This window comes from Somniosus microcephalus, chromosome 19 (genome assembly GCF_052327205.1).
Source record: "Somniosus microcephalus isolate GS21.2 chromosome 19, FLI_Smic_1.0, whole genome shotgun sequence".
NCBI lineage: Eukaryota > Metazoa > Chordata > Chondrichthyes > Squaliformes > Somniosidae > Somniosus > Somniosus microcephalus.
In genome coordinates, this window is record NC_141005.1 from 33,921,573 (window position 1) to 33,948,205 (window position 26,633).

The 26,633-nt window shown below is 44.6% G+C and overlaps 2 protein-coding genes across 6 annotated transcripts in view; one reads left to right on the forward strand and one right to left on the reverse strand.

The window, feature by feature from the left end:
• The window catches only part of LOC147104299 (RNA-binding protein EWS-like), a 32,228-nt gene extending 30,961 nt beyond the window's left edge, over window positions 1-1,267 (reverse strand). For 2 of the 4 annotated variants that reach the window (XM_085961501.1, XM_085961499.1), the window contains exon 1: window positions 987-1,265. In XM_085961501.1, the coding sequence (XP_085817627.1) occupies window positions 987-999 (13 nt within the window). In that variant the 5' untranslated portion in view covers window positions 1,000-1,265. Of the gene's footprint in view, window positions 1-986 lie in introns of all 4 variants that reach the window. The other 2 variants (XM_085961500.1, XM_085961498.1) reach the window with 2 other exon arrangements.
• Window positions 1,268-1,518: 251 nt separating this feature from the next.
• rhbdd3 (rhomboid domain containing 3) overlaps window positions 1,519-26,633 on the forward strand; it is a 45,511-nt gene continuing 20,396 nt past the window's right edge. The window contains exon 1 of one of the 2 annotated variants that reach the window (XM_085961518.1): window positions 1,519-2,272. In XM_085961518.1, coding sequence (XP_085817644.1) covers window positions 2,089-2,272 — 184 coding nt within the window. In that variant the 5' untranslated portion in view covers window positions 1,519-2,088. Of the gene's footprint in view, window positions 2,273-21,838; window positions 21,930-26,633 lie in introns of those variants that run through there. The other variant, XM_085961519.1, reaches the window with a different exon arrangement.

Consider the following 26,633-nt stretch of genomic DNA (forward strand, 5'->3'; position numbering starts at 1 on the left):
ATTACAGAAAAATATATTTAAATTGAGACAGACATGTCAAACTTTGCTATATCACAAAATTATGTAGTCAGTTTTAATCGTTGTGGAATCAGTTTTAATCGTTGGGGAAATCAGCTTTAATCGTTGTGTTAGATTTCCCACCGCGACGAAACAAAAATCTGAAAATTTCAGATTGTGTGCGACTCCATTTTAACACAGTGCCAACACTTTTAATGAAACGATTTTTTGGGGGAAAAAACCCCCAAAATAAAACACCGCCCGACTTCCATTAAAAAGTCTAGGCGATCTTTTCAAAATCGCTTTAAAAAAAAAAAAAAGTTGGAAAATCCTCAAGGGCTACTTTACAAAACGAGTTAATCGCTTTATCACCACACTGTATAATTTAAACTCGTTTGATTCTCTCCCCCCCCCCCTCCAAATTAAAAAAAAAATTGAATCCGCTTGCTGGCTGTTCCCTTCCCCCACCCAAGCTAGGCCGCAACGCCAACGGACTGAAATAAAAGCATTTCCCCTCCCCACCCCTCGTCTCGTCTCGAAACTCCGCCTCGGCGGCTCCCAAGGGCAACGAATCGGCTGCCGGAGCGGGACGGCGGCTCGGAAGGACGAGCCGGGCCTAAGAGAAGGGGGAGGGGGGGGGCCGTGAGGCTTTGTGGCGCAGATGCGTTCTCTCTGGGCTCGCACGATGGCTGGGAGGAGGAAGAGGTGGTGATGCTGACTGATGGTGGCTGGGGGGAGGGGTGTGGTGTGGGCTCGCACAGGCCCAACGGCCGCCCGCTCGGCTTTTTTTTCCTCTTCCTTCCACACGCGCGGTACGGGGCCTGCCCGAGTATCTTCTCTTCCCCCCCACCTCGAGAAAACTTCCCCGAGATCTACATATAAAGAATAACCGACCAGGGTGGGGGGGAGCCGCTTCTGGTCGGCTTTTCGTGCGGCGGCCAGCCGAGCGCCTTTAAATCCGATCCCAACAGTTACAAACTCCCTCTTACCCGTCGACGCCATCTTCACCGACCTCTGACTGCCGAAACGCGCCTGCGCGGAGCCTCGACGGACTATACCACAAATTTGGCGCCTTGCGCAACACACCACCACCACACAGCGGAAATTTTTTTTCAAAAATTTTTTTTTTTTTGTGAAAAAACAAAATAATAATCGCGTGCCCGTTTGATCTCGAGTCACTTTTCGAAATAAAAATAACCGTATTTTGAGGGAATTTTTTTTTGAGGGAAACGAACAAAAAAAACACACGTTAGCCTCCGCCTGCCCGATTCGCGGCCCAGGCTTTATGATAATGTTCACGTTGAGCTCCACGTCGCTATTTAAAGGAGCGAGCGACGCAAGGCCGGTGACGTAAGACGCACGATCTGTGTTACGTGCCCACAGGTTGAGCTGGAACAATGGAGAGAACCCGGCGGCCCGTGTTTATGGTTCCGGGAAGGAGTTGGTCGCGATGGAAACGCGGCCATTTCTTTCTCCCCCGATTGTGTGTATCTCCCATTCTAAAACATTTCCTCCTCAAGCGTTTATCGGGCTTTAACCGCACGGCGGCTTGAAATAACCAATAAATAAAAGGCCCATTTACACCACCTCCTCCTCATGGCTTTATGACCCAGCGGTTGTAATCGGTTCACTCTTTAATAAATGTTTAATATTCCGCCATAGGTGTAGCCCCCCACCCCCCACAAAAAATAGATTCAAAGGCAGCATCGCCCCGCGGGCGCTGAAAATTTAATCGGGGGAAGGTGTTGGATGGACGCTAGTTTTCCCCCTGCGGGTGTTGTGTGGGGGCCGAGGCCCAGTTTGTGTATCACCCGGGAGCGAAGGTGGATGGGGGGCGAGGAAGCACATGGCCCGGCGGGGGTTGGTTGTAAGAATGTTGCTGCCCTCGCTCCGTTTATAAGGCCGGAGTTTTGGTTTCTCGGCCGGTAGGGAGGGAGGTGGATACCGGGCCGGCGGCGGCATTTGGCTGAGGCGCCGAGGAGTGAAGCCCGCCCTGGGTGTGGTGTGTGCATTGCAACCGGCCTCGGGTTGTACCCACCCCCGCCGCCACCATGCCTCAGCGTCGATAAGCCTCGGGGGGTGTTGGAGGGGATGCCGCTGTGGAGAGGCTGCGGGGAGCGGCTTCGGGCCGGGATCAGGTCGGGCTTGGGCCTAGGCCGGGCCCGAGTGCCGAGCGCTAACGCGGCTTTCATTGCCCTCGTTGTGCTGCTTTGGGTTATTCGGGCCGAGGAGGCCTTTTCCCTGACAGCCGGCCGGGTGCTCGCTCACCGCCAAGGTAAGTGCCTCTCCCTTCATCCAATTGTTGTGGAGAGCTGAAGGGCGAGATTAAATTCTAATCCGAATTAACCCGATCACAAAACTATTTAAACACATGCAGCCTCTGCTGATTTACAGCCCGGGGCGAAAGCTAAAATTTTGAACCAAAATGCACGGATCTCATTCCAATTAAGGTTTAAAAGGGGATCAAATGCTTCTCCCGTCGTGTTTTTTTCCATATAGGGAGGGGTTTGGAAAGGAAGGCGAGTGAAAAGCAAATTGCTAAGTAGCTTTAGGAATGTAGAGGTTTATCTGGTGGGTCTCCATGTCTAGGAAATCCTATAACAACCATAGCCCCAAGTACTTATCCAACAACTACTTGTATTTATATAGTATACCTTTTAACGTAGTAAAACGTCCCAAGGCACTTCACAGGAATATTATAAAAACAAAATTTGACTCGATGCCTATTCACCGATCTACAGGTAGTTAAAAACTTCCTGTTTAAGGCTTTGTTAATATTTATCATATTTTAGGCTTGTGGCAAAGAGACAAATGGCTTACATTTATAGGACCAAAGAAGTTTATAGCACAGATGTGTCTGCTGCTCTTTTGCAGTTCACTAAATTACATTGAAACATAGAAGATAGTTAAAAGATAATTCTGATTAACTCTTTCTCCACAGATGCTGCCTGACCTGCTGAGTATTTCCAGCATTTTCTGTTTTTATTTCAGATTTCCAGCAGCTGCAATATTTAGCCAATCCCACTGCCCTGCTTTCTGCTTATTGCCCTGTATCTGAGTGTTAGCTGTGGCTCAGTGGGTAGCACGCTCGCCTCTGAGTCAGAAGAAGGTTGTGGGTTCAAGCACTCCAGTGCAGTGCTGAGGGAGTGCTACACTGTCAGATGAGACGTTAAACCGAGGCCTCGTCTGCTCTCAGGTGGACGTAAAAGATCACACGGCACTATTTTGAAGAAGAGTAGGGGAGTTATCCCCGGTGTCCTGGCCAATATTTATCCCTCAACCAACATAACAAAAAACAGATTATCTGGTCATTATCGCATTACTGTTTGTGGGACCTTGCTGTGCGTAAATTGGCTGCTGCATTTCCCACATTACAACAGTGACTACACTCAAAGTACTTCATTGGCTGTAAAGCGCTTTGAGACGTCCGGTGGTCGTGAAGGGCACTATATAAATGCAAATCTTTCTTTTTTCCTTCTCTTTATAGAATGCCTCTTCACATGAGACATCCCAAAGAGGTTTACAAACGGTGAATGACTTTTTGCGGTGTAGTCACTTAAGTGCCAGTTTGGCTGAGTGGCAGCACTCTGACCTTTGCGTCAGGCAGTTGCAGGTTCCAACCCCACTGCAGGATTTGAGCACCCAATCTAGGCTGACACTTCAGTGCAGTCATGAGTGATTGCTACATTGTTGGAGGTCTTAATTTTTGGGTGAGACTGTCCGACTGCCTGTTCAGCTGGACGTAAAAGATCCTATGGCAAAAAAGCAGGGGTGTTTTTCCAGGTGTAGTGTCCGACATTTATTCCTCAACCAACACCAAAAAGATTAACTGGTAATTACCTGGTGTGGGACCGTAGTGTGTGCAAATTGGAGTCTTTGCTTGCATACAGTGACTACACTTCAGAAGTAATTCACGGGCTGTGAAGCACTTTGAGACAACCTGAAGTATGTGAAGTGTTCAATAAATGCAAGTTCTTTCACTGTTATTGTACAGATAAATGCGATGGCAAATTTATGCACAGCAAGGTCTCACAGACAGTAACTTAATGACCCAGATAATCTGCCTTTTAGTGGTGTTGGTTGAGAGAGGAATGTTGGCCAAGAGAACTACCTCCTGCTTGATTCATACAATGGAATCTCTTGCATCCATTTTAATGATTAGATCAGTTTAACATCTCTTGACCATGCAGCACTTTCCCAGTGCTGCATTGAAGTTTTAGCCCAGCTTGCATGCTCAGGTCTATGTATTATATGTCCTGCTTTTTAATGCCAATCAGGTGTTTGTAATTTGGTAACATTTATGAAGGATTTTTCTGTAGGTATTAGTGCAAGGTATTTGCCAAATGCTTTTTATTTGAAGAGGGAGAAGAGCCAGAACTGTAAATCATCACTTGGCATAAATAAGAGACAAGATCATGTCCTGGTGCAAGTTATTCCATTCCATTGCATTTCCTCCCACACCCCTGATGTACCATTAATGGCAAAACCTTCCGCCATCCTGCCCGAGCACAAACTCTTCCGAACCACCTCCACCTTGCTACCTTTTTCCCCACCCAGAAAAACTTCAACTGTGGTTCTGGCCACCTCCCCGAGTTTCCCTGCTATTCTTGCTCAAGTTTCACTGACAATTGTGAAGCATCACATTTTTGCAAGATGTTTTGTTTGCTGAAGAAACCACTTGATATAACTTGCATTTATATAGAACTTCGTGAAAACATCCCAAGGTGCTTCACAGGACACGTGATCAAAAGCTTGGTCAAAGAAGTAGGTTTTAAGGAGGAGGGAGAGGCAGAGAGGTATAGAATCGTTACAGCACAGTAGGAGGCCATTCAGCCCGTCGAGCCCGTGCTGGCTCTCTAAGAGCACTTCAGCTAGTCCCAATCCCCCGTCCTTTTTCCGTAGCCCTGCAATTCTTGTTCTTCAGGTACTTATCTAATTCCCTTTTGAAAGCTATGATTGAATCTGCTTCCACCACCCTTTCAGGCAGTGCATTCCAGATTATAACCACTCGCTGCATAAATTTTTTTTCTCAGGTCGCCTTTGAATCTTCTGCCAGTCACTTTAAATCTACGTCCTCCGGTTCTTGACCCTTCTGCCAATGGGAACAGTTTCTCTCGATCTACTCTGTCTAGACCCCTCATGATTTTACAGACTAGGCAGCTGATGGCACGGCCGCCAATGGTGGAGCAATGAAAATCGGGGATACACAAGAGGCCAGAATTGGAGGAGCAGAGAGATCCTAGGGGTTTGTAGGGCTGGAGGAGGTTAGAGATAGGGAATGGGAGGCCATGGAGGGATTTGAACACATGGATGAAAATTTTAAAATAGAGGCGTTGCAGGACCAGGACCCATTCGGGCTATGTAATAAACCAATGAGCTTGAAGGAAGTGTGAATTACGTAGTCTCAATGTCATGACACACTGTTTTATAAAGTGGGAAGGACATTATTTAGAATTGGGGACTGAAATACACTTAACATCCTGGATTTATATTGTCTTTAATTTATATCATGGGTTTTTATAAGGTCAGCAGTTCCTAAAGTGCTTCACAGCCAATGAAGTACTTTGAAGTGTAGTCACTGTTGTAATGTATGGAAATGTGGCAGCCAATTTGTGCACAGCAAGGTCCCACAAACAGTAATGAGAATCTGCTTTTGGTAGTGTTAGTTGAGGGATAAATATTGTCCAGGTCACTAGGAGAACAAACTCTTCCTTGATTAGTGCCATGCTGAGGGGGTATCCGGAGCCTCACTTTAACATCTCATCCAAAAGACAGCACCTTTGACAGTGCAGTACTGAAGAGCCCGCCTAGATTATGTGCTCAATTCTCAGGAGCGGGGCTTGAACCTACACCCTCTGACTCAGACAAGATTGCCACCACGAAACCAAGTCTGACACTAGTGGAAGGGTTAGAATCATAGAAATTTACGACACAGAAGAAGGCCATTCGGCCCATTGTGCCTGTGCCGGTTAGGAGAAGTGGCTGTCAGGATCATCGTAAAGATAGGTTTTAAGGAGGCTTTTAAAGACGCAGTGTGAGCTAGCAAGGCACAGAGGTTTAGGGAGGGAATTCCACTAACTAAGGGTTGAGATGGCCAAAGGCTCTACCACTGATGGTGAGAGGATGGGTGTAATTGGCGGGGCGGGCGGGGGCGGTGAGTAACAGAGTAAAGAGAACACAGGAACAGGAGAAGGCCCCTTGAGCCTGCTCCACCCTTCAATGCGATCATGGCTGATCTGCGAACTAACTCCATATGCCAACCTTTGGCCCATATCCCTTATTACCTTTGGTTAACAGAAAGCTATCAATCTCCGATTTAAAAATAACAATTGACCTAGTATCAATTGCCATTTGCGGAAGAGAGTTCCAAACTTCTACCACCCTTTTTGTGTGTAGAAGTGGTTGTTAATTTCACTCCTGAAAGGTCTGGCTCCAATTTTTAGACTACGCCCCCCCAGTCCTAAAATCCCCAGCCAGTGGAAATATTTTCTCTCTATCTACCTATCTGCTCCCCTTAACATCTTAAACTTCGATCAGATCACCCCTTAACCACCTAAATTCCAGGAAATACAACCCTAATTTGTGTCATCTCTCCTCGTAACTTAACCCTTGAAGACCGGGTATCATTCTGGTAAACCTACGCTGCACTCCCTCCAAGGCCAATATATCCTTCCTAAGGTGTGGTGCCCAGAACTGCTCTCAGTAGTCCAGGTGTGGTCTAACCAGGACTTTGTATAGCTGCAGCGTAATTTCTACCCCCTTTTATTCTAGTCCTCTAGATATAGAACTCCCTTTCGCAGGCTTTCCTTGCAGAAGCTGGTGTTGGGAACAGTGAGAGCGGAGACCCGGTGAGTATTTAAACTCACTTTTGCGGGCTTTCTTACCAATCTCAGAGCTCCGAGAGCGGGAGAGAGAAGTAAAAAGTAATCAAAGTGTGACGTCACCAGAAAGCAGGTAAGTGATTGGTTGGTGAGTATTTCTCTCTCGTTTTTTCCAAACTTAAATTTTGTGGTTTATAGTTTCTAGGGTCTCTGTTGTGTAGCGGGGACTGCTGGTAAACAAGGGCCCTTGAGTATATCATTTAACTGTAGTGTAATTGGTGGGATTCATTTGATTTAATTTAATTTGAATTAATTAAAAGGTAAGTCATGGCAGCGCAGCTCGCAGCCGTGGTATGCTCCTCCTGCGCTATGTGGGAAATCAGGGACACTTCCTGTGTCCCTGACGACCATGTGTGCGGGAAGTGTATCCAGCTGCAGCTACTGGCAGACCGCATTGCGGCGCTGGAGCTGCGAATGGATACATACTGGAGCATTCGCGATGCTGAGGACGTCGTGGATATCATGTTTAATCAGTTGGTCACACCGCAGGTAAAGGCTGCACAGGCAGGAAGGGAATGGGTGACCGCCAGGCAGATAGTAGGCGCAGGCAGGTAGTGCAGGGATCCCCTGTGACCATCCCCCTCTCAAACAGATATACCACTTTGGATATTGTTGAGGGAGTTGGCGTATCGGGGGAAGGCAGCAGCAGCCAACTTCCTGGCACCGTGGATGGTTCTGCTGCACAGGATGGGAGGAAAAAGAGTGGAAGTGCTATAGTGATTGGGGGATTCTATTGTAAGGGGAATAGATAGGTGTTTCTGTGGCCGCAAATGAGACTCCAGGATGGTGTGTTGCCTCCCTGGTGCAAGGGTCAAGGATGTCTCAGAGCGGCTACAGAGCATTTTGGAAGGGGAGGGCGAACAACCAGTTGTCGTGGTGCATATAGGTACCATCGATATAGGTAAAAACCGGGATGAGGTCCTAAAAGCTGAATATAGGGAGTTAGGAGGTAAATTTAAAAAATAGGACCTCAAAGGTAGTAATCTCAGGATTGCTACCAGTGCCACGTGCTAGTCAGAGTAGAAATAGAAGGATATTTCAGATGAATACGTGGCTAGAGGAATGGTGCAAGGGGGAGGGATTCAAATTCCTGGGACATTGGAACCGGTTCTGGGGGAGGTGGGACCAGTACAAAACGGACGGTTTGCACCTGGGCAGGACTGGGACCGATGTCCTAGGGGGAGTGTTTGCATGTGCTGTGTGGGAGGGTTTAAACTAAAATGGCAGGGGGTTGGGAACCTTTGCAGGGAGGCAGAGGAAAGGGAAACGAGGAGAGAAGCAAAAGACAGGAAGGAGAAAAGCAAAAGTAGCAGTCAGAGAAATTGGGTTTAAATCAAACATGGCCACAGCAAATAATAATTCTAAAATGCCTAAGAGTGTTTTTAAAAAAAAAAAAAAAAGCCTGAAGGCTTTGTGTCTTAATGCGAGGAGCATTCGTAATAAGGTGGATGAATTAGCTGCGCAAATAGATGTGAACGGATATGATATGATTGAGATTACGGAGACATGGCTCCAGGGTGACCAAGGCTGGGAATTCAACATCCAGGGGTATTCAATATTCAGGAAGGACAGGCAAAAAGGAAAAGGAGGTGGGGTAGCATTGCTGGTTAAAGAGATTAACACAATTGTAAGGAAGGATATTAGCTGATGATGTGGAATCTGTATGGGTAGAGCTGAGAAATACCAAGGGGCAGAAAACATTAGTGGGAGTTGTATACAGACCCCCAAACAGTAATGCGGAGGTTGGGGATGGCATTAAACGGGAAATTAGAGACGCGTGCAATAAGGGCACAGCAGTTATCATGGGTGACTTTAATCTACATATAGATTGGGCTAATCAAATTAGTAACAATACTGTGGAGGAGGAATTCCTGGAGTGTATATGGGATGGTTTCCTGGACCAATATGTCGAGGAACCAACTAGAGATTAGGCCATCTTAGACTGGGTATTATGTAATGAGAAAGGAATAATTAGCAATCTTGTTGTGTGAGACCCCTTGGGGCGGAGCGATCATAATATGATCGAATTCTTCATTAAGATGGAGAGTGAAGTATTTGACTCAGAGACTAGGGTCCGGAATTTCAATAAAGGAAACTATGATGGTATGAAGCGCGAATTGGGTAGGATTGATTGGGGACTGTTACTCAAAGGGTTGATGGTGGATAGGCAATGGCAAACATTTAAAGATCGCATGGATGAACTACAGAATTTGTTCATCCCTGTTTGGCATAAAAATAAAACAAAAAGGGTGACTCAACCGTGGCTAACAAGGGAAATTAGGGATAGCATACGATCCAAGGAGAGGACATATAAATTGGCCAGAAAAAGCAGCAAACCTGAGGATTGGGAGCAGTTTAGGATTCAGCAAAGGAGGACAAAGGGATTAATTAAGAAGGGGAAAAAAGAGTATGAGAGTAAGCTTGCAGGGAACATAAAAACTGACTCAAAGCTTTTATAGATATGTGAAGAGAAAAAGATTGGTGAAGTCAAGCGTAGATCCCTTGCAGTCAGAATCAGGGGAATTTATAATGGGGAACAAAGAAATGGCAGGCCAATTAAATACATACTTTGGTTCTGTCTTCACAAAGGAGGACACAAATAACCTCCCGGAGATGTCAGGGAACATAGGGTCTAACGAGAGGGAGGAACTGAATGAAATCAGTATTTGTAGGGAAATGGTGTTCGGGAAATTGATGGGATCGAAGGCCGATAAATCCCCAGGGCCTGATAATCTACATCCTAGGGTACTTAAGGAAGTGGCCCTAGAAATAGTAGATGCATTGCTGGTCATCTTCCAAAATTCTACAGACTCTGGATCAGTTCCCATGGATTGGAGGGTAGCTAATGTTACCCCACTATTCAAAAAAGGTGGTAGAGAGAAAACGGGGAATTATAGACCGGTAAGCCTGACATCAGTAGTGGGGAAAATGCTAGAGTCCATTATAAAAGATGTAATAGCAGAGCACTTGGAAAACAGTGACAGGATCGGACAAAGTCAACATGGATTTACAAAAGGTAAATCGTGCTTGACTAATCTACTGGAATTTTTTGAGGATGTAAATGGTAGAATAGATAAGGGAGAACCAGTGGATGTGGTGTATTTGGAGTTTCAGAAGGCTTTCGATAAGGTCCCGCATAAGAGATTAGCGTGTAAAGTTAAGGCACATGGGATTGGGGGCAAGGTACTGACTTGAATAGAGAACTGGTTGGCAGACAGGAAGCAAAGAGTTGGAATAAACGGGTCTTTTTCCGAGTGGCAAGCAGTGACTAGTGGGGTACCGCAGGGATCGGTCCTCGGACCCCAGCTATTCACAATATATATTAATGATCTAGACAAGGGAACTAGATGTAATATCTCCAAGTTTGCAGACGACACAAAGCTGGGTGGGCGTGTGTGCTGTGAGGAGGATGCCGAGAAATTCCAGTATGATTTGGACAGGTTGGGTGATTTGGCAGATGCAGTATAATGTGGATAAATGCGAGGTTATCCACTTTGGTGGCAAAAACAGGAAGGCAGATTATTATCAGAACAGCAATAGATTGGGAAAAGGGGAAGTGCAACGAGACCTGGGTGTCCTTGTGCACCAGTCGCTGAAGGTAAACATGAAGGTGCAGCAGGCGGTTAAGAAGGCAAATGGTATGTTGGCCTTTGTAGCGAGAGGGTTTGAGTACAGGATCTTGGTGAGACCACACCTTGAGTATTGTGTGCAGTTTTGGTCACCTTATCTGAGGAAGGATGTTCTTGCCATGGAGGGAGTGCAGCGAAGATTCACCAGACTGATACCTGGGATGGCAGGAATGACGTATGAGGAGAGATTGGGTCGATTGGGCTTATACTCGCTGGAGTTTAGAAGAATGAGAGGGGATCTCATTGAAACTTATAACATTCTAACAGGACTAGACAGACTAGATGCAGAAAGGATGTTCCCGATGGCGGGGGAGTCCAAAACCAGGGGTCACAGTCTAAAGATAAGGGGTAAGCCATTTAGGACAGAGATGAGGAATTTCTTCACCCAGAGAGTGGTGAACCTGTGGAATTCTCTACCGCAGAAGGCAGTTGAGGCCAATTCATTAAATATATTCAAGAAGGAGTTAGATATATTTCTTAAGGCTAAAGGGATCAAGGGATATGGGGAGAAGGCAGGGACAGGGTACTGAGTTTGGATGATCAGCCAGGATCTCATTGAATAGCGGAGCAGGCTCGCGGGGCCGAATGGCCTACTCCTGCTCCTATCTTCTCTGTTTCTTATGTCTATAAAGGCCAGCATTCCATTAGACTTTGTTTATTTTCAGTACCGGTTCATGACATTTTAATGATCTATGTACTTGAACCCCCAAGTCTCTTTGGACCTCCACTGTTTTTAGCCTTTCACCATTTAGAAAATACCCTGTTCTATCCTTTTTAGGTCCAAAGTGGATGACCTCACATTTGCCTACATTGAAATCCATTTGCCACAGTTTTGCCCATTCACTCAATCTGTCGACATCCCTTTGTAATTTTATGCTTCTATCTACACTGCCTACAATTCCACCTATCTTTGTGTCATTGGCAAATTTGGATATATGACTTTCTATGCCTCCATCTATGTCGTTAATAAATACTGTGAATAGATGCTGCCCCAACACAGATTCCTGAGGGACACTACTAGTCGCCTCCTGCCAATTTGAGTACCTATCCATTATCCCTACTGCCTGCCTTCTGCCACTCAGCCACTTTCCTAACCAGGTCAATAATTTGCCCTCAATTCCATGGGCTTCTACCTTAGTTAACAGTCTCCTATTTGGAACTTTATCAAATGCCTTCTGGAAGTCCATATAAATAACATCCATAGACATTCCCCTGTCCACTACTTTAGTCACCTCTTCAAAAAATTCAATCAGGTTTGTCAGACATGACCTACCTTTCACAAATCCATGCTGGCTTTCTCTGATGTACTGAAAATTTGCGAGGTGTTCAGTCACCCTATCCTTAATTATAGACTCTAGCAATTTCCCGACAACAGATGTTAGGCTAACTGGTCTGTAATTCCCTGGTTTCCCCCCCCCCCCCCCCCCCCACCTCACCATTTTTAAATAGCGGAGTGACATGTGATATTTTGCAATCTAAAGGAACAGTTCCTGAATCAAGAGAACTTTGGGTGTTAGGGCATCTGCAATGTACTCATCTACTTCCTTTAAAACCCTGGGATGGAAACCACCTGGCCCTGGGGATTTGTCACTCTTTAGTGCCATTATTTTCTTCATTACTGTTATTTTACTTGCATTAATTTTATGGAGTCTCTGTTCCCTGATTTAATTTCTTTGGGATTTCCTCCACTGTAAATACTGACGCAAAGTAATTATTCAACATGTCCGCCATTTCCTTATCATTGATATCACCGCTTTCAGTTTTTAAGGGCCAACATTGCTCCTGACTACCCTTTTTTTCCTAATGTGTAAATAAATTGTGTTGATTTTGATATCCCTTGCAAGTTTCCTTTCATACTCCCATTTTGTAGCCCTTTGCTGTTCTTTGTATCATTCCCATTCATCTGTGCTATTTTTTGCCTTTTTGTATGCTTTTTCTTTTAGTTTTATGCTGTCCCTTACCTCTTTAGTCATCCATGGCTGTTTTCTTTTGGCAAGTAGTGGGTAAATGGGTAAAACGACAGAAGATCAGTGGGAGATGTTCAAAAAAGAATTTGTGATTCGGAACCAGGACAAAAACATTGCTTGGATGTTGATGAGAACTGTATCCCAAACGTCCAGGCTAAAAATTAATTGATTTATTTACAAGTTATGAGGAGACCTGGCAAGTTACTAATGTTACAAGTACTGTACTTAGAAACAGTAAAGCTACAATCAGTTCCCTTTCTAGAACACGGTCGGAAAATCTGCAAGATTTGTGAATGAAAGACCTTCATAGGCTTCACAAAGTAATGACACGTGAATGATAATTCCTAGGTAAACTCATGAACTTCACCAGCTAACTCGAGCACACTTGAACAACAAGGACAGTGCTTTTATGCCAGAACGAACCTTTCATGTCCTAGGTATTGTAGAGAGACATGGGTAAAATGTAGAATATGAACAACCAGAAAGGTTAGTGTTAGTTTGGTTCAATTGGTAGCATTCTCATCTTTAAGTCAGGAGGCTGTGGGTTTAAGCTCCACTTCAGGACTTGAGTGTATAATCTAGGCTGACACCTCAGTACAGTATTGAGGAAATGCTGCAATATTTGAGGTGCTGTCTTGGATGAGGTTTTAAGTGACGGCGCTATCTGCTTCAGCCGAAACAGGTTAACTGGTCGTTTATCTCGTTCTGCTGTTTGTGGGACTTGCTGCGCAAATTGGCTGCTGCATTTGCCGAGGTAACAATGACTATACTTCAAAAGTTATTCATCATAGGTGAAGCACTTTCGGATGTTTTGAGGGTGTGAGCGGTGTTATACAAATGCTTTTTTTCCTACAGAAGATTCAGTTTAAATTCAGGTTTTTTCTCCTGTACAATAGCTCCGTAAAAGCCCTCAAATCCCGTTCTACCTAACCACTTACACATGGTACATCAATTAATCTATGAGGCAGTTAACTTTCTATCAGGAAAGTCACAACCGTCATGTTTTGCTCATTGCCTAAAGAAGCAACTTAACTGTAAGGTATATATCTGAGAAAAACAACTTCTTTTAAAATAACAACAGAAAATGCTGGAAAAACTCAGCAGGCCAGGCAACATCCGTGGAGAGAAATTAGAGTCGACGTTTTGGGTCGAAACCCTTTTTCAAAACTGGAAAGGAAATGAAATAGATCGAAAGGAGGGCTGGGGAGGGAACAAAAGAAGTGAATAGACATTAAGAGGTATTCAAAACGAGACGAGATGGTGATAGGACTAGTAAAGAGACAAAAGACGGCTCAGATTAGGTGTGAAATGTACTGGCAGAATGAGAGACAGCTGCCAGTTTAAAAAAAAAAGAGGAAAGTGGGGGGAGAGGGAAAACCCAAAACAAAGGGGTGGGGAAAAAGAAAAAAAATATAAGTAAAAATGTAATGGGGGCCGAGGTTATGATCTGAAATTGTTGAACTCGATATTGAGTCCAGAAGGCTGCAAAGTGCCTAATTGGAAGATGAGGTGCTGTTCCTCGAGTTTACGTTGAGCTTCCGTGGAACAATGCAAGAGGCCAAGGGCGGTGAGGTCCGAGTGGGAATGGAGCGGTGAATTAAAGTGACAGGCGACCGGAAGCTCGGGGTCACCCTTACGGACTGAACGGAGGTGTTCTGCAAAGCGGTCACCCAATCTGCGTTTGGTCTCCCCAATATAGAGGAGACCACATCGTGAGCAGCGAATACAGTATACTGGATTGCAAGAAGTACAAGCAAATCGCTGTTTCACCTGGAGGGGGTGTTTGGGGCCCTGGACAGTGGGAAGCGGGGAGGTATAGGGGCAGGTGTTACATTTCCTGCGCTTGCACGGGAAGGTGCCAGGGGAAGGGGTGCTGGGGGTGATAGAGGAGTGGACTAGGGTGTCTCGGAGGGAGCGGTCCCTACGGAATGCTGAAAGGGGAGGGGAGGGGAAGATGTGTTTGGTGGTGGGATCACTTTGGAGGTAGCGGAAATGGCAGAGGATGATCCAGTGAATGTGGAGGCTGATGGGGTGAAAGGTGAAGACAAGGGGAACCCTATCGCGGTTCCGGGAGCTTTTTACATGGCAGCTGTCTCTCATTCTGCCAGTACATTTCACACCTAATCTGAGCCGTCTTTTGTCTCTTTACTAGTCCTATCACCATCTCGTCTCGTTTTGAATACCTCTTAATGTCTATTCACTTCTTTTGTTCCCTCCCCAGCCCTCCTTTCGATCTATTTCATTTCCTTTCCAGTTTTGAAAAAGGGTTTCGACCCGAAACGTCGACTCTAATTTCTCTCCACGGATGTTGCCTGGCCTGCTGAGTTTTTCCAGCATTTTCTGTTGTTATTTCGGATTTCCAACATCTGCAGTATTTTGCTATCGAACTTCTTTTGAAAGGCTAGAATGTCTACCAATGAATTTTTTTTTTTGACTGAGCAGAATACATAGGTTGCACATATAGGCTCATCAGTTATACAATTTGTCCTGAGATTTTTAAATTTACTCATAGAATTCCTTTTATTGTATTCCCATTTGCACACTACCTACCTGCGTCTTGGACCTGGGTTCTGCATCCCCTTCTTCTCTCCAGCCTCACTTGTACTTTCTTCTCAGCTTCCCCTTGTAGTGCAGCTCAACTGCACGTCACGGGGGCTCTATTGTACACACATGTGCAAGGTTTCAGAATCGCGCCGATTCTTTGTGCCATTTTGCCTCTGGCCTAACCACCCGTGCAGACTCTCCTTAGTCCAGTTCCCTACCAGCTAGTCCGCATTACCATTTCCACTTCTTCACCTGGCTTACCCACATTACTGATCTTTTAGTTTCCTACCTTCCCACCCAGACTACCAATGTCCTGTTCCCTAGCTGGCCACACTCATCCCTTCCTTTAAACTGCCAAATTAGAAATATGCAGAAGAAAAAACATGGGTGGGGGGGGGTGGTAAACATCAACCTGAAAAGTACAACAACAGAAAAGGATTGTCAGTAAGAAGAAAACAACCCAAACATTCCCTAGTAAGTCAATAGGTGTTTCCATAGAGCCACTTGATAGGAAGTGACTTGGGATCAGCTTAGGTTGTTGAACTTTCCCTCCCAGTCTGGAAATCTCAGCTATTTGAATCGGGTTTGGAACTAGGAAATTAAGAATCCAGTATTGCCCAATTAAACTAATGTTTGCTAAGGACCACTGACAGTAAGTGTTGTTGGTCTGTAGGACCAGAGAATGTGCCCCAACATTTACATCCCATGTGAGAAAAGATTCTTGTTACAGAGTTCTTTACAAAGTACATGCAACAAATGTTTGTCTATAAGGCACATTAAATATATTTTTTGTATCTTCTTTGCTGATGGAAAGTAGATTTTTTTTAAACTGTGGTCCAGTGACTTGTGAGCAACTGGTTACCTGGGTAATAATTGTGAAGCTTTGATTTCAACCATTAACAGTGATGATGATTCCACCAGTTGGAAGTGCAGAGCTTCAGCAGCAACCCCTTGCCTCTCTGAAGTCCAAATATGGTCTTCTAAACCTTGGATGTATTTGTGGTCTTGTACCCAGCTTCCAGGTAAAGCACTCCAGTAGCTGTTGTCCCAGGTCTCAGAGTTTCCTCTTTAGTTAGATGGATATTAACCTTCAGTATGGTGGAAAAACAACTTGCAATTATGCCAGCTATTTTGATATTCTAGGCATTCAGGTCCAGGGTTATGTACCAGGCTTGTGTATCAACTTGGCAGAGCTGCGCCTGTCATGATGCTGACTCCGCCAGATGATAAGATAAGATAAGATAAGGCCCTTGATAGGACTGAGCAAAACAAAGGGGAAGAGAGAACACCAGAGAAAAGTCAAGAGGCAGGATTCCTGTCACACAGGGGCACTTAATGGCTTTAAAAACCTATGAACAGTTTTTATATATAAAGGGTGAAAACTGCTGAATGACGTGGAAAGGTTTTATGTGGGAATGAAAAGACACTAGAAGAACAAGGACATGAAATGGCTCCATAAAGCAGTGAAAAGGCATGTGGAAAGACAACAAATAAGACTTTGCCCCATTTTCTTGCCTTTTTCTTTCATCCAGTTTCCATTTCATTCCGCATCATTTTGGAGTGATTTTTAGCCCTACACTTTGAACTATATAGGCAGCTGCATGCTGCATCACTACCCCGATCTGCTGCAACAATCTCAACTCTGTACTTAGGAATTCACTTCCAAAACCTCTTCGCCTTGATACCTCATCAACTGTGCCTAACTCTCCTCCTTACTTATGCTCAAATCTGATTTCCCCCCTCACACACTTTTCGAAGCCTCTTGGAAAATTTTGCTACGTTAAAAGGTGCTATATAAATGCAAGTTATTCCTTCGACTGCTGGCTCAAAGCCAGTTCCACGGCTGCAGTAAATGTATTTTCCTACCTGAAGATACTCAATTGTACTAGGGTTAAAAACAGAAACTGCTGGAAATACTCAGCAGGTCAGGCAGCATCTGCAGAGAGTGAAACAGAGTTCACGTTTTAGATCAATGACTTTGGGGTACAGTTACAGGAGTGCAAATTGCCTTCTGGTACCTTACGCAAATGGGCATTTCCGTTTGAGCTGGACAGTAAATGGTGGAAAGTTATTGGGGAAAGGAGCATCATAGTCGAACCACATGCGACTTGGTGTTAGCATACAGCAGTGTTTCCGGATGGGCTCAGGTCTGCTTTAAACTAACTGATGTGCTGTGGTACAATCAATATCTTTTGAATTAATGTTTATATTGCTGTCCACTGGTTATTTGCTTATTAAAACTTTCAGTCTCCAAGTGACAGTTATACATGCATGATTTTTTTTTAAAAATCCAGTGATCTTATTGGAAATTGGATCAATGTAGATTTTGGTTCCAGACAGGTTTGGACTTGGCCATGATGCACCCCACGGTTAAATGATAACTCGTCTTTCTATAGCATCATAATGTCGGAAAATGGACACCCGAGTATAATTAGAAGAGTTAGAAGTAACCAAAGACATCATTAGATATCTGGGTTTTGTGAAGCTAAAACCCTGAGGTGGGAGTGAGAGACGTGAGGCAGAGGGAGTTCCACCTGAAAACGGTCCTGCCAATAATGTAGCAGAGAGAAGGATGACGTACAAGAAACTGAAGGGTTTGGGACAGGACATTAAACTTGGAGGTGGAATGGGCAAGGTTGTGGAAGGATTTATAGATGAGGACAAGGATTTATAAATTTTGTTGGGAAATAAGGAAGGAGGATTGTTAGGATGGGTAGGCAGAACAGGAGACAGGTGGCAGAATTTTAGATGGGTAACCTCAACAGTTTAGGAGTATTGAGATCAATTGCAATGCTCCAACTGCTTCCCTGGCTAATATCAGCTAACTCCAAACACATCAGGGATTGAAGTTGGAACTTTCTGGTTTGCATTTATCCACCAAGCCATTGGGTGACCTGGCCTTTAAAGGCCTGGCCAAAATCTGACATGTAGAGACGCATGGGAATTAACTTGTACTCAGTCACTCCATTAATGTACTTGGAATTTGCCAGTAGCCAGTGATAAATCCAGTCCTACCTGTTCCTGGAAAACTCATGCTACATGTTCTGCACTTTCAAAAGGCATTTTAAGTACCTCATAAAAGATGAGAGAAATTTAGAGATAAATTAGCTAAGTGGATTGTTAACTAGCTAGATAATAAGAAACTTGAGTGCCGGGGTACCACCAATCCTACTCTTCTAATTGGTCAATGAAGATGTCCCAGGTGTCACCAATCAAAATCAATTTAAAAGTGCCCCCCCCCCCCTTTTTAAAGGGGCACAAACAATAAAATCCATTTATAAAGAAAATCAAAGGAAACTTAATAAATTAAACCAAGATATTGTTCCTTGTGGCCACAATGCACTCCAGTCCCTCTGGAGCCCATCGGCCGCGGAAGGGTTACCACCCATTCAACTTTGTGTAATCTGTATTTTAAGGGGGCTGGCCAGAAATTTCTAAGAAGCAAGCTGGATATCAAAACTCATAATAAAAGCCATTTTTTCCATGTGTCTCATGATGATCAGTTATTAAGATATTTAATGATTTGTCATCAACAAAGCAAATCTTGGAAATAAAGGTATAATCACACCTCTCCACTATCCAGTTTTGGTGAAAATCTTTATTGAGGGCAATTAAAATGAGTGGTGTTCAAACTGGGAGCATAACCAGTATAATCTCCAAGGGGTCAGTATTTGGGCCTCTTTTCCAGTCTACAGACGTGAACTGATTTGACACCGAGCCACACAGAGATATTAGGGCAGGTGATCAAAAGCTTGGTCAAAGAGGTAGGTTTTAAGGAGCGTCTTAAAGGAGAGGCGGAGCAGTTTGGGGATGAAATTACAGAGTTTAGGGCCTAGGCAGCTGAAGGCACAGCAGGTCAATGGTGGAGCAGTGAAAATCAGGGATGCGCAAGAGGCCAGAATTGGAGGAGCACAGAGTTCTCGGAGGGCTGTCGGAGCTAAACAGTGAAGGGAGGGGGCGAGGTCACGGAGGGATTTGAACACGAGAATTTTAAAAGCGAGACATTGTCAGACCGGATGCCAATGTAGGTCAGCGAGCACAGGGGTGATAGTTGTACAGGACTTGGTGCGAGTTAGGATACAGGCAGCAGAGCTTTGGATGAGCTCAAGTTTCCGGAGGGTGGAAGTTGGGGGGTGCCAGACCGGAGAACATTGGAATTGTCGCCTCTTCAATGAATGGAATGCAGTCTCTGATTCTCTGCCTGTTAGTAGGTTTTGCCTTGGTCTCTCGCCTATACTGTCCAGAAGACTGGTGGTCTGTTTCCAGATCTCCCATCAGTGAAAATGTCAGTGATTCAAAATAACACTTCCATCTGAGATTTCCTTCCCTACTCAATATAGCTCAGATTAGCAACTGAGGGAACAAACCCTGCATGCTCTCAGTTCTTGACATTTCGTGTTAGTGCTCCACTATACTGTCTAATTATTTTAAAGCCAGTGTTACTCTTTTCTTTAAAACCTCTTTCTCGCCTTGCTGTACTCCCTCCATGGAATTCCTTTATCCAAGAGGAGGTGGGGGCTGCTTGTTCTCATCCACTGGCAATGCTGCTCTTGACCAGCTGTCAGGAGTTACATGAGCATGATGCTGTGGAGAATCCCATAAGCTTTTCCCCCCCTCTTGTGGGGAGATGGTTGACCAATCATCATCAACTCCCTGTAGTCGTGCTGTTGATTTTGGGAATGAAACCTGAACTGTGTTAGTGATGCAAATTGCTGTACTGCTCATAAAAGCGACATTTATAAACTTGCTGAGAACGCAAATCGTGTAGAATGCAGCATGCAAAGCTAGTCAGCTGAGCTAATGATTATTTATTTACAGTAAACACTTTATATACAGTAAACCTGTGAAAGTAAAAGCAAAATTGACTACAAGATGAACCATTGTATTTTGAAGAAACGTGCCTGGAAGTATTTGTAGACCTTTTTTAAAAGTCAATTAGTGTAAGGTAGTGATTGATAATACAAAGGCAAGAGGTTTTATGGACCCTAATCACCTTTAATAGCGCCACAGATTCTTTCTATGTTTTTATGATGAGTTGCAACCACATGGCTTGAATTAATTACTATTTTTGGGACGAGGTGTGAATTGGGATATAGACATTATTGCAAAAGCAAAATACTGCGGATGCTGGAAATCTGAAATAAAAACAGAACATGCTGGAAATACACAGCAGGTCAGGCAGCATCTGTGGAGAGAGAAACAGTGGAGGGGAGGAAAGAACACAAAGGAAGGTCTGATAGAGTGGAAGGCAGGAGTGATTAAATGACAAAAGGGGTGATGGTGCAAGGCAAAAGGAGATGGTAATGGGACAAGCAAAGAAACAAAAGATGGGTCTAGAAGAGGTGAAAATGGAAATAGCAGAAACATCAACAGCTGCCATGTGAAAAAATAGAGGCAGAGGTTATGGTCAGAAATTGTTGAACTCTACGTTGAGACCAGAAGGTTGTAAAGTGCCTAATCGAGCTTATATCCTCGAGCTTATGTTGAGCTTCATTGGAACAGTGTAAGAGACTGAGGACACAGAGGTCAAAGTGGGAGTGGAGCAGAGAATTAAAGTGACAGGCAACCGGAAGCTCGGGGTCACGCTTATGAACTGAACGGAGATGCTCTGCAAAGCAGTCACCCAATTTACATTTGGTCTCCCCAATGTAGAGGAGACCGCATCGTGAGCAGCGAATACAGTATACTAAATTGCAAGAAGTACAAGTAAATCGCTGTTTCACCTGGAAGGAGTGTTTGGGGCCCTGGACAGAGGGAAGGGAGTAGGTAAAATGGCAGGTGTTGCATCTCCTGCGCCTACACAGGAAGGTGCCATGGGAAGCAGAGGGGGTGTTGGGGGTGATAGAGGAGTGGACCAGGGTGCCACGGAGGGAGTGGTCCCTTTGGAATGCTGCAAGGGGAGGGGAAGATGTGTTTGGTGGTGGGATCACACTGGAGGTGGCGGAAATGCCGGAGGATGATCCGTCGAATGTGGAGGCTGGTGGGGTGAAAGGTGAGGACAAGGGGAACCCTATCGTGGTTCTAGGAGGGGAAGGGGTGAGAGTAGAAGTGTGGGAAATAGAATGGACACGGTCGAGGGCCATGTCTCCATCGCATCTGCTCTGACAATGCTACATTCACTATAAGTGCTTCTGATATGTCTTTTTTCCTCAACTGAGGATTCCCCTCTACCGTGGAAAAACAATGGGAAGCAACAGGGTGGAGGGCAGGAGCAATTAAATGGCAAAAGGGATGATGGTGCAAGGCAGAAGGGGGTGGTAATAGGTAAAGTAAAGAAACAAAAGATGGGTCCAAAGGAGGTGTAAATGGTAACAGTAGAATAGCAAAGGTGGAGGGAAGCATGCAAAATCTGGCAAGGAGGAGAAGGTTCCTATGGCTTGGAAATGTGGCAAAGAAAGGTGGGTAGACCCCAGGCGTGCGGACCATGTACTGGGATCCCCGACCCCAAGCACTAGCCCACACCTCCTCTACTTCCAATGGCTCTGGTGCAGCCATCCTCCATTACCAGCATCTGCTGTCCAAGAAAATGGGAGCAGTGGTTAAGATCAAAAGTTGTTAAACTCCATGTTAAGGCCAGAAGGCTGTAAAGTGCCAAATAGAAAGATGAGAGGTGTTGTTCCTCGAGCTTGTGTTGAGCTTCACTGGAACAGTGTAGGCGGCCGAGGACAGAGTGAAAGTGGAATGGAGAATTAAAATGGCAAAGGACTGGAAGCTCAGGGTCACGCTTGCGGACTGAACGAAGGTGTTCAGCGAAGTGATCACCCAATCTGCGTTTTGTCTTCCCAATGTAGAGACTGCAGCGAATACAGTGTATGAAGTTGGAAGAAGTACAAGTAAAACTCTACTCGATGGATGTGTAGACCTGCTGGAAGAACAAAATGATTTTTTTAAGCTTGGCAGCCCTCCATAAAGTAAGCTAGCTTGTAAGGGAGTGACCGATGGTGGTGTTAATAAAGTACCTACAAGAGGAGTAGGGTTGCCAATCCTCCAGGTTTCCCCTAGAGTCACCAGGAAGTGAAGATTAATCTCCTGGACACTGGCGAGCAACGTGGGAGAAATGTCATGGGAGCATTTTGTTTATTAGTTCTAAAAATATTGGAGACGGGGAATAAAGGCTGCTTAACTAAACGGAGCAGTTGGAGATGGCAGGTCATGTGAAGGAACATCCAGGAATACATCCAACAAAAGTTTGCAACCCTATACAGTAGTTGGAGCAGGAGGGCGTTTTGACAAAGTGCACCTGTGCTATTTTTAATCTGCAAGCAGTTGTTAAACCAGCAGTAATGAATGCTACTTCAATTCTCCATCCAACTCCCACTCTGACCCCTCTATTTTTGGCCTTCTAAACTGTTCCTGTGAAGCTCAAGGCAAGCTTGTGGACAGCATATTTTTCTATCTTGCTTTGCAGCCCTCTGGTCTCAATATTGACTATTAATGACTTTAGTCCTTAACTATAGCTCTCTGTATTTTCTCTCTGGTATGAGATGCTGGCATTGTGGGATGGGTGTGCTGGATCTTCAGGGAATGTGGGGAAGGAGTGGGTTGGTGCATTAAATAAAATAGATTATTGTTAGGTAAGGGATATGGAGCACAGGCAGGTAAATGGAGTTGAGGTGCAGATCAGCTAGTTTCTAATTGAGTGGCGAAGCAAGCTCGAGGGGCTGAATGGCCTACTAAAGATTTTAAATACATCCCCATATATGTTAGAACCAAGATTTGTTCATTACTAGTTGATGTGTTCGGGATTATGTACAAGATTATGCATCAGAATATTGTTCCCTAAAGTAGGGGATGAACACGTACTGTGGGAGATGTGCCCATGATGGAATAATATATAGACCCTGGATGGAGCAGGTTGATGGGCTTAATGGCTTATTCTCACTGGATTTTCTTACATTCTTACAGGCTAAAAGTACTATAGAGAAAAGTTCAGAAGTCCAAGAATATCCTGATACTGTATTTGGATAAGTAGTAGGTCTTACTAATCATTAATTGCATGTGTATATTGTTAGATAAAACTGGTGCAGTTGTTTATATGGGGAGAGAGAAGCAAAATCCATTGCACACTGGTTTAATAGGTCACTGTGAATGTGAAGTACTACTTCATGATGAAAAAAGTTATCATAGAATGGTTACAGCGCGGAAGAAGGCCATTCGGCCCATCGAGCACTTCCTAGCGCAGACTAGATGCAGGAAGGATGTTCCCGATGGTCGGGGAGTCCAGAACCAGGGGTCACAGTCTAAGGATAAGGGGTAAGCCATTTAGGACAGAGATGAGGAGGAATTTCTTCACCGAGAGTGGTGAACCTGTGGAATTCTCTACCACAGAAGGCAGTAGAGGCCAATTCATTAAATATATTCAAGACGGAGTTGGATATATTTCTTAAAGCTAAAGGGATCAAGGGATATGGAGAGAAGGCAGGAACAGGGTACTGAATTTGGATGATCAGCCATGATCTCATTAAATGGCGGAGCAGGCTCATAGAAACATAGAAGATAGGAGCAGGAGTAGGCCATTCGGCCCCTCGAGCCTGCTCCGCCATTCAATGCGATCATGGCTGATCATCCAAATTCAGTACCCGGTCCCTGCTTTCTCCCCATACCCCTTGATCCCTTTAGCCTTAAGAAATATATCCAACTCCTTCTTGAATATATTTAATGTATTGGCCTCTACTGCCTTTCTGTGGTAGAGAATTCCACAGGTTTACCACTCTCTGGGTGAAGAAATTCCTCCTCATTTCTGTCCTAAATGGCCTACCCCTTATCCTTAGACTGCGACCCCTGGTTCTGGACTCCCCGACCATCGGGAACATCCTTCCTGCATCTAGTCTGTCCAGTCCTGTCAGAATTTTATAAGTTTCAATGAGATCCCCTCTCATTCTTCTAAACTCCAGTGAGTACAAGCCCAATCGACCCAATCTCTCCTCATACGTCATTCCTGCCATCCCAGGTATCAGCCTGGTGAATCTTCGCTGCACTCCTTCCATGGCAAGAACATCCTTCCTCAGATAAGGCGACCAAAACTGCACACACTACTCAAGATGTGGTCTCACCAAGGCCCTGTACAACTGCAGCAAGGCATCCTTGTTCCTGTACTCAAACCCTCTCGCTACAAAGGCCAACATACCATTTGCCGCCTTAACTGCCTGCTGCACCTGCATGCTTACCTTCAGCGACTGGTGCACAAGGACACCCAGGTCTCGTTGCACTTCCCCTTCTCCCAATCTATTGCCATTCAGAAGATAATCTGCCTTCCTGTTTTTGCCACCAAAGTGGATAACCTCACATTTATCCACATTATATTGCATCTGCCATGCTTCTACCCAATCACCCAACCAGTCCAAATCATCCTGGAATTTCTCGGCATCCTCCACACAGCACACACGCCCACCCAGCTTTGTGTCGTCTGCAAATTTGGAGATATTACATCTAGTTCCCTTGTCTAGATCATTAATATATATTGTGAATAGCTGGGGTCCAAGGACCGATCCTTGCGGTACCCCACTAGTCACTGCCTGCCACTCGGAAAAAGACCCATTTATTCCAACTCTTTGCTTTCTGTCTGCCAACCAGTTCTCTATCCAAGTCAATACCTTGCCCCCAATCCCATGTGCCTTAACTTTACACGCTAATCTCTTACGCGGGACCTTATCGAAAACCTTCTGAAAGTCCAAATACACCACATCCACTGGTTCTCCCTTATCTATTTTACTAGTTACATCCTCAAAAAATTCCAGTAGATTAGTCTAGCACGATTTACCTTTTGTAAATCCATGTTGACTTTGTCCGATCCTGTCACTGTTTTCCAAGTGCTCTGCTATTACATTTTTTTTTTAATGGACTCTAGCATTTTCCCCACTACTGATGTCAGGCTTACTGGTCTGTAATTCCCCGTTTTCTCTCTACCACCTTTTTTGAATAGTGGGGTAACATTAGCTACCCTCCAATCCATGGGTACTGTTCCAGATTCCATCGAATTTTGGAAGATAATCAGCAATGCATCTACTATTTCTAGGGCCACCTCCTTAAGTACCCTAGGATGTAGATTATCAGGTCCTGGGGATTTATCGGCCTTCAATCCCATCAATTTCCCTAACACCATTTCCCTACAAATACTGATTTCTTTCCGTTCCACCCTTTCATCAGACCCTATGTTCCCCGACATCTCTGGGAGGTTATTTGTGTCCTCCTTTGTGAAGACAGAACCAAAATATGTATTGGTCTGCCATTTCTTTGTTCCCCATTATAAATTCCCCTGATTCTGACTGCAAGGGACCTACGCTTGACTTCACCAATCTTTTTCTCTTCACATATCTATAAAAGCTGTTAGTCAGCTTTTATGTTCCCTGCAAGCTTACTTTCATATTCTATTTTCCCTTTCTTAATTAATCCTTTTGTCCTCCTTTGTTGAATCCTAAACTGCTCCCAATCCTCAGGTTTACTGCGTTTTCTGGCCAATTTATATGTCCTCTCCTTGGATCTTATGCTATCCCTAATTTCCCTTAGCCACGGTTGAGTCACCTTTTTTGTTTTATTTTTCTGCCAAACTGTGATGAACAAATTCTGTAGTTCATCCATTCAGTCTTTGAATGTTTGCCATTGCCTATCCACCGTCAACCCTTTGAGTGACATTCCCCAATCAATCCTACCCAACTCGCGCCTCAGACCGTCGTAGTTTCCTTTATTTAAATTCAGGACCCTAGTCTCTGAGTCAACTACTTCATTCTCCATCTTAATGAAGAATTCGATCATATGATCGCTCCGACCCAAGGGGCTTTGTGCAACAAGATTGCTAATTAATCCTTTCTCGTTACATAATACCCAGTCTATGATGGCCTGATCTCTGGTTGGTTCCTCGACATATTGGTCCAGGAAACCATCCCGTAAACACTCCAGGAATTCCTCCTCCACAGTATTGTTACTAATTTGGTTAGCCCAATCTATATGTAGATTAAATTCACCCATGATGACTGCTGTGCCTTTATTGCACGCTTCTCTAATTTGTGGATGATGTGGAATTTGTATGGGTAGAATTGAGAAATACTAAGGGGCAGAAAACGTTAGTGGGAGTGGTATATAGACCTCCAAACTGTAAGGCGGAGGTTGGGGATGGCATTAAAAGGGAAATTAAAGAAGCGTGTAATAAGGGCACAGCAGTCATCATGGGTTACTTTAATCTACATATAGATTGGGCTAACCAAATTAGTAACAATACTGTGGAGGAGGAATTCCTGGAGTGTTTACGGGATGGTTTCCTGGACCAATATGTCGAGGAAGCAACCAGAGATCAGGCCATCTTAGACTGGGTATTATGTAACGAGAAAGGATTAATTAGCAATCTTGTTGTACGAGGCCCCTTGGGTCGGAGCGATCATAATCTGATCGAATTCTTCATTAAGATGGAGAATGAAGTAGTTGACTCCGAGACTAGGGTCCTGAATTTAAATAAAGGAAACTACGACGGTCTGAGGCGCGAGTTGGGTAGGATTGATTGGGGAATGTCACTCAAAGGGTTGACGGTGGCAAACATTCAAAGACCGAATGGATGAACTACAGAATTTGTTCATCCCAGTTTGACATAAAAATAAAACAAAAAAGGTGACTCAACCGTGGCT